Genomic DNA, 7812 nt, shown 5'->3' on the forward strand with positions numbered 1-7812 from the left:
CTTGACCTTGTGGCAGAAAAGAATTTCTTGATGAGCAAGTATAAAACTGGGTTGGCATTTATTATAAGAGATTTTTAACATAGATTTAATCATGGGGATTAAGAGAGAGGTGTCCAAAGATTAAGACACACTGAGAGTGTAGGGTATGGACTTCTCAAAGGAGAATCATATTTAAGTGTCGTGGTACACATACAATTTTGGTGGCTTCTATGTTACATCCAAAGCATTAATTGTGATGGTTAATTATTATCAACTTGCCTGGGTCAGGAATCAAGTAAGAGGCAAATATTGTGGATGGATCTGTGAGGGCATTTCCAGGAAGGATTGCCTGAGAGGGAGGGGAAGACACTACCCCAGAGTGGGAAGCCTTTCGAGTAGCAGTGCTTTCTGGCTACATACTTCTGCCTCTTGGAGGTGTGACCATGTGATACATACTTTCTGCTCCTGCTTTTTCACCATGACAGACTTCCTTTGGAAGCTGTAATCAGAAAATAATCCCTTTCCTTCCTTTAAAGTGTTTCTGGTCTGGCATTTGTTCCCAGCAACCATAAGAAGACTGATGTGGGGGCTTACTACTGATTTTGCTGGATATGGGGAATGGATGGGTAGTCCCCTAATCTTTCAACACTGCTATATAACTTAAGCCTGACTGACAACATAGTTGATTAACACATATTTTAAGTTCATCACATATGATGAGAACAGGAGGAGGTCACTTTTCCTACAATATGCAAGGTTTTTTTTTGAAAAAATTTTTTTGTTCATTTTTATTTATTTATTTGAGAGTGACACAGAGAGAGAGAGAGAGTGAGAAAGAGGCAGAGAGAGAGAGAGAGAGAGAGAGAGAGAGAATGGGCACGCCAGGGCCTCCAGCCGCTGCAAACAAACTCCAGACGCCCCCTTTTGCATCTGGCTAACGTGGGTCTTGGGGAATCTAGCCTAGAACCAGGGTCCTTAGTCTTCACAGGCAAGCATTTAACCGCTAAGCCCTCTCTCCAGCCCAATATGCAAGTTCTTATAGACAGCTGACCGCAAGATGATTTTAAGCCATATTCCCAACACGGGACATCATCATAATAGTAACGGCAGTTAGTTGTGAAATTACTAAAGGAGGATGGATAGTAGCAGGGGAGCGCATTTGTAAAGCAGTGCAAAAAGCGGGTCAGGAGTTTAACTTCAGTGTCATCCTTGGCTACCTAGCGAGTTGTTGAGACATGAGACTGACTCTCCCCCTCCCTCTCCCTCCCCCCCCCATATATAGTATTTACTACAAATCATTTTGTGTAGTTATAATTTACACCACATCTTCGACCTGTGTTTACGCCTGCTCTATTACAAATGGCACCGTGAAATGGCTCACGATTGTGTACCTGTTTTGATATGTCTTAACTTTTAATCATGTGCACTTTATGATGACAACTGATAAACGAACATCTGTGTACACATACGCTATGCATTCATGACATAACTAAAAAAAAAATCCCTTATAGCCAGCTACACAGTTTGTCTGCGAGTTTTTTTTTTTTTTTTCCGAGTTTTCACACCTCTAAAAATCCTCCACCCCCGCTCCTCCAGGGTGCAGAGGCTCCGGCCGCCCTTCCCCGAGGCCGCGGCCGACAGGGGCGGCGGGCGTCCGGCCGCTCCCGGGGTCCCGCCGGAGCTCTGAGCTCGGGGCGCGTGCGGCACGTTGTCGTCTGGCAGCGGCGCCACGGTCGAGCACGGACTTAGCACACCCACCCCGGAGGCTTCGCCACCGGTCACCGAGCACAGGCGCACTCGCTGGGCGCCGGGGCCCGCCGCAGTGCGCGCCCCGCCGGCCTCGGCCCCGCGCAGACGCCCCGCCGCGCCCCGCCCCGGAACTTGCGCCCAGGCGCCGGCGCCGCCCCCGCACTGTGCGGGCGACATGGGGGCGTCCGGCCGCGCGCTCCTGTCCCGGCTGTCCTGGGACCTCGGTCCTCGGCGGGTAAGGAGGGGCAGAGGCCCCGGGAGCGGCGCCCCAGTCGGCCTCCGAGGGGCGCTGGGCGCGAGGACCGGACACGGGGAGGGGAGGGAACGGGGGTCCCAGGACGCAGGGAGGGCAGGGGAGGGGACGGGGGTCCCAGGACGCAGGGAGGGCAGGGGAGGGGACGGGGGTTCCAGGACGCGGGGAGGGGAGGGAACGGGGGTCCCAGGACGCATGGAGGGCAGGGGAGGGGACGGGGGTCCCAGGACGCAGGGAGGGCAGGGGAGGGGACGGGGGTTCCAGGACGCAGGGAGGGGAGGGAACGGGGGTCCCAGGACGCATGGAGGGCAGGGGAGGGGACGGGGGTCCCAGGACGCAGGGAGGGCAGGGGACGGGACGGGGGTTCCAGGACGCGGGGAGGGGAGGGGACGCGGGTCCCTGGACGCATGGAGGGCAGGGGAAGGGTCCCACCTAGGATGCGGGGAGGAGAGGGGACGGGGTCCCGGGACACCGGGAGAGTTGAGGACTGGGTCCCAGGACCGAGGAGCTGTAGGTGAGAGGGCAAGGTGTCCTGAGGAAGCAGGAGACAGGATATTTATAGGTCCAGGCAAGGGAAGACAAGGTTTCTGATGGCATTTCTGTTATCAGAAGGTCTGGTGTGAGTAGGGTACAGTGGCACCTGGTTTCAAAGTTTGCACATTCCTGTACGTTTCAAAATATGTAGGTGATAGGTAATGGGTACATTCTCCTTGAGGAAAGAGGATTAGAATTGGAGTTTAGTTCACAAAGGAAAATTGCCTTTATTGGAAGTCCTTTTTGAATCAGGAAAATCTATATATGTGTTAGTTATATAGATAACCATTAATACAAATGGTCAAATGTCAGAACTAGAGAGACGGAGTTCCAATAGACAAATAGGGTGTAACACAATAGATACATGACAGGCTCACTGACCTCTGGTACCCCCCACAGGACAAGGGAATTTTGTTAGGATGGAGAAATATAAGGTTATTTGGAAGAAAGTGTTGACCTTTTGCCTACTTTTAGCTGCTGGCAAGTTCTAATTGGCAGCAGACAAAACTGACCTCAAGGTCAGGGTAGAACTTCCATAGTTGGTAAGGAAAAAGTTCTCTGAAAGACTGAAAAAGGTGTTGCATTGGTTCTGTCCCTGGAGCAGATATACCTGAGCAGTGTTAGGCCTTTCCAAGGCCCCTCAACTCCATATTTTTGTGGGCTGTGACAAGAATGGTTCCGTTTTGTAAAATGAATTTTCATAACACAAAGCCACATAAAAATGAAGCAAACAAGAAGTCAACACCTAGCCTATATGTAGATTTATTTTGTCAACATATTTTCCATTGGACCTTTAGTGGAAATAAAATATGTATGTGAAGAAAAGGAGGAAAAGGGAGAGAAAGGAAATAGAAGCAGTATCCAAGACAGTTCCTACCCACAACTAAGTTAAAAAATAAAAATTAAACTTCAGAATTTATTGTTTTAATACTTTTTTTTAAAAAAAATTTACTTTTATTTATTTATTTGAGAGAGACAGGGAAAGAGGCAGAGGGGGTAGGGAATGTGCTGCCTTGTGCCTCTGGCTTATGTGGGTCCTGAGGAATCAAACCTGTATCCTTTGGCTTTGCGAGCAAATGCCTTAGCCTCCAAGCGATCTCTCCAGCTCTAGAATTTCTTTATCCAAGTAGAAAAAAATTAATTTACCAAATGTAGCTTCTCCCTGAAGTTTGGTAGAGTAGGCAGCTGTGATATTGATTCACCTTAGAAAATTCTGAGGAGCAGCAGCTCCTAGTGGTAATACAAAGAATGATTCTTTTTTTAAAATTTTTTGAAAAAATGGTATGTTCATGCCTAAAGTTTTATTGATTCTGTTTCTCTTTAAAGACAAGCTAAAAAGAAATCCCCTTTTCCTTATCTAAGAACTTTCTCAATGGAAACCTCCAATTAGTTTTATGAGGTAGTCAACTTTAGTTCTTTTTTCAAAATATGTCATTAGGATTATAGTGATGAAGTCGTACAGAAGTTCTCCCATTCTTTTTCCGTGATTAGAAGTCACACTTTGAGATGGAGAACATGAATATTTGAAAACTAGTCTATCTTGAAATACTTTTGCATAAGAAAAATGAAGTTTTGAAGATTGGGCTTTTTGAGTCAAGAGAGACACTGTTGGCTGTTAGTCCTTGGTACATGGAATGGAGTTTGAATTCCTTTAGGAAGAAAAATTGCAACATCTATAAAGTAGGAGGTTCCAGGGAACATGGTTTTGAGAGCAAATACAAGTTGTTATAATTAAAATCCCAAATTTAAGTATTTTTGGTACCCTAGGAAATGTTTCCTTAGTGATAAACACTCTGTGAAATGCTGTTTTAGGTGGAGTCTTCAACAGACTTTGAGACCTAACAGTGCTTGGACCTGTGTTGTGTCTTTGGGATGAAAAATTAAAAAGAAAAATGAAGTTTGCTTTCATTTGTTCTTGGTTCCCTTGAGAGAAATAATTATCATGATGCTAATTAACAACTAAGCACTGGACATTTTTAAGAGATAATCCATGTTGAAAAGACATCTCCACTTTTATGGCAGAAATAGTCTCATGCATGTGTGTGTGTGTGTGTGTGTGTATGTGTATATGTGTATATATGTATATGTGTGTGTGTGTGTGTGTGTGTGTGTGTGTGTGTATATGCATGCCTTGGCCAGCGGGGAGTTGAACAAGGACTGGAGGAGGAGCTAACCTGGGTGGGAAAAGGCAAACAGACACAAGGAGACCATGCTGGATGTTTGTCAAGGCCTCAGAGTCTTTATTTTTTACACAGTGGTTATATAGGGGAGAAAAGTGGGGGAATAAGCTGGCTGATGTGATTTAGGGCTTTCGAATTGTCAGGAAACCTAGAGGGGATGTAATTAGGTGTTCATCTAATCTTGCCTCAATGGCTTAACATCCTGACTGCACCAGGCTTCATTCACATCCTGACCATAAACTGGCCTTTTGCAAAAGATAAGATTCTGTAAGCAGTCTGCTGACTGGTTCCAGAAGTACCTAACAGAAAGCTGGGTGGACCAGCTTTCTGAGTAATGAGTCAGTTTATGAGCAGGCCCAGGCAATATGGAGAGGCTTTTGCTCTATGGCTCCTGACATATATATATAAAACTTTTTTTTTTTTTTTTTTTGGTTTTTCAAGGTAGGGTCTCTCTCTAGCCCAGGCTGACCTGGTATTCACTATGCAGTCTCCAGGTTGGCCTTGAACTCACAGCGATCCTCCTACCTCTGCTTCCCCAGTGCTGGGATTAAAGTTGTGTGCAACCACACCCATAAGTTTGAAGCTATGGGTAGTAACTCATGATTTGGCCTTCACATCAGTTTAGTACAGCAAAGCTAGGTGTCAAGATAGAATTTGATTAAGAAAGAAAATGTCACACTGTGAAATTGTGAAAATTATCCAGCTTGAGAATTTCTTCTTTTAGCTAGTGTACACTGCCATTCTTACTCTTTTGTTTTTTTCTGGAGTATGGCTATTTTTATAAAAATGATTCCTGGTTAGTATTAATTTATGGGATACAGTTGATACAGAGTAACACATGACCTCTCAGAGGCCACCTCGAAATAATCAGAGTCAACATTTGGCGAACATGGCCCAGACATCTGTCATGGTAAAAGGGAGACATAAATTCACTTGCACTTGTCATGTTACTGTTTTTATTTTTCGAATTTTTGAGGTAGGGTCTCATTCTAGCCCATGCTGACCTGGAATTTACTCTATAGTCTCAGGGGGTGGCCTTGAACTCACAGCAATCCTTCTACCTCTGCCTCCTGAGTGCTTGGATTAAAAACTTGTGGCACCATGCCCAGTTTACAATACTTTTTCCCTTAGAGTTATTTTAATGTTTCTTTGTTACCAGTTTTTGTGATCGAGTGCCCTGATCATGATGAATACTGAGCGAGAACAGCGGAAGGGCATGTGAGCTAACGTTTATTTTTCTTTTCTTTTCTTTTTAAATTTTTATTGTTTATCTTTATTTATTTGAGAGCGACAGAGAGAGAGAGAGAGAGAGAGAGAGAGAGAGAGAGAGAGAGAGAGAGAGAGAGAGGGAGAGAAAGGGGCAGATAGAGAATGGGTGCTCCAGGGCCTCCAGCCACTGCAACTGAACTTCAGATGCGTGTGCCCCCTTGTGCATCTGGCTAACGTGGGACCTGGGGAATCAAGCCTTGAACTGGGGTCTTTAGGTTTCACAGGCAAGCTCTTAACTGCTAAGGCATTTCTCCAGCCCCTAACTTTTATTAAAAGTGAAAGGCACATGCCTGCGAAGCCTAAGGACCCCGGTTTGATTCTCCAGGTCCCATGTTAGCCAGATGCACAAGCAGGTGCATGAGTCTGGAGTTCGTTTGCAGTGGCTGGAGGCCCTGGTACTCCCATTCTCACTTCCTCTTCCTCTCTCTCTCTCTCCCCCTCCCCCTCCCTCTCTCTATCTCTAACTAATAAATAAAAGTAAAATCTTAAAATGAAAAAAAGTGAAAGGAAAGGAAGGTCTCCATGATGGGAGGGGTCCTGGAAAAACAGGTGACTGACCAGCAATCTGGAATGGGTTTTTATGTACTGAGAAGGAGTTTGATTGGTTTGTGCCTCTGTAAATTAGGCATCATGGAAGGATGAGCTTAGAAGTATACAGAGGTCCTTAATTGGTTTATGGTTCAGAGAGAAGCACAGTAACTCGTAATAAGCCTTCAGGTAAGAAAAAGGCCCAGGGAAAAATTCCTGGGGAGAAGAAGCAGGAAACAAAAAGAACAGAGGGCTGTTCCTGGTTGCCATCTTGATGGTGTTTGAACTGGAGTTGTCTTGGAGTCTCCACCAGGGCAGCCTGACTCCTGTGTTCTTTAGGGCCCATGTCCCTCACTACCTATACCTAAGAAAGAAAGCTGCCTTTCTCCTCTCTATTGTTCTGACATTGATTGTTGTTGTGTCAAGTCACCTAGTCTTTCTGCTGTTACTGTTGTTCTGATGGAATTAGTTTTTTTTTGTTGTTGGGTGTGTATTTTTATATCTGAAAAACATAAAAAAGATTTCTTTATCCTACTTAAAATTCTATGCAGCACATCTTGCTGGTTCACTGTTCCTAGCACAGTGCCCACTAACATGTGGAACATGTTGCATTAGTGAATGTGCATGTACTGTGTTTTTGCACAGAGCAAATTTATTACTATGGTTCACATTAAAAATGGTTAAAAATGATAGTCTAGTGTATTATGTTATAATGAATATATATACATATACTTACTATGTGTGTCTAGAGGCAGAAAAGGCTACCTGGGGGAGGTGGATCCTAGAAATGACTTTTGAATCAGGAGTTGGAATTTATAGGGGCTCAGAGTAACTTTCTAAGCAAATAATTTTATTTGTGAGGAAAAAGGGAGGGAAGGAGGGAGGGAGAGAAAGAGAGAGAGAGGGAATATGAATATGGGCACAATAGGGCCTCTTGAGACTGCAAATAAACTCCAGATGCATGCATCAAGGAGGGAGGGAGAGAAAGAGAGAGAGAGGGAATATGAATATGGGCACAATAGGGCCTCTTGAGACTGCAAATAAACTCCAGATGCATGCATCACTTTGTGCATCTGGATTTACATGGCTACTGGGGAATTGAACCTGGGCTATCTAGTTTTGTAAGCAAGTGCCTTTAACCACTGAACCATCGCTCCAGCCCATCTAAAGTAATTTTGCTCTAAAGAGTATCATATATAGAAAAGTGTAGGAGCATGGCTTATTTCTCAAAATTCAAATGGTCAAGTTTGGAGTTACATGAAGCAGAAAGCAGTGTATGGAACATGAGCCTCATAAGGTTTCTGGGGGCTGTGCATTGTA

The 7812-nt window shown here is 44.9% G+C and overlaps 1 protein-coding gene across 1 annotated transcript in view; it reads left to right on the plus strand.

The window, feature by feature from the left end:
* Positions 1-1878: 1878 nt before the first annotated feature.
* The window catches only part of Decr1 (2,4-dienoyl-CoA reductase 1), a 42839-nt gene continuing 36905 nt past the window's right edge, over positions 1879-7812 (plus strand). Inside the window, exon 1 of the mRNA XM_045143833.1 lies at positions 1879-1963. Within this exon, the coding sequence (XP_044999768.1) occupies positions 1904-1963 (60 nt within the window). The 5' untranslated portion in view covers positions 1879-1903. The remainder of the gene's footprint in view (positions 1964-7812) is intronic.

Source organism: Jaculus jaculus, chromosome 2 (genome assembly GCF_020740685.1).
Source record: "Jaculus jaculus isolate mJacJac1 chromosome 2, mJacJac1.mat.Y.cur, whole genome shotgun sequence".
Taxonomy (NCBI): domain Eukaryota; kingdom Metazoa; phylum Chordata; class Mammalia; order Rodentia; family Dipodidae; genus Jaculus; species Jaculus jaculus.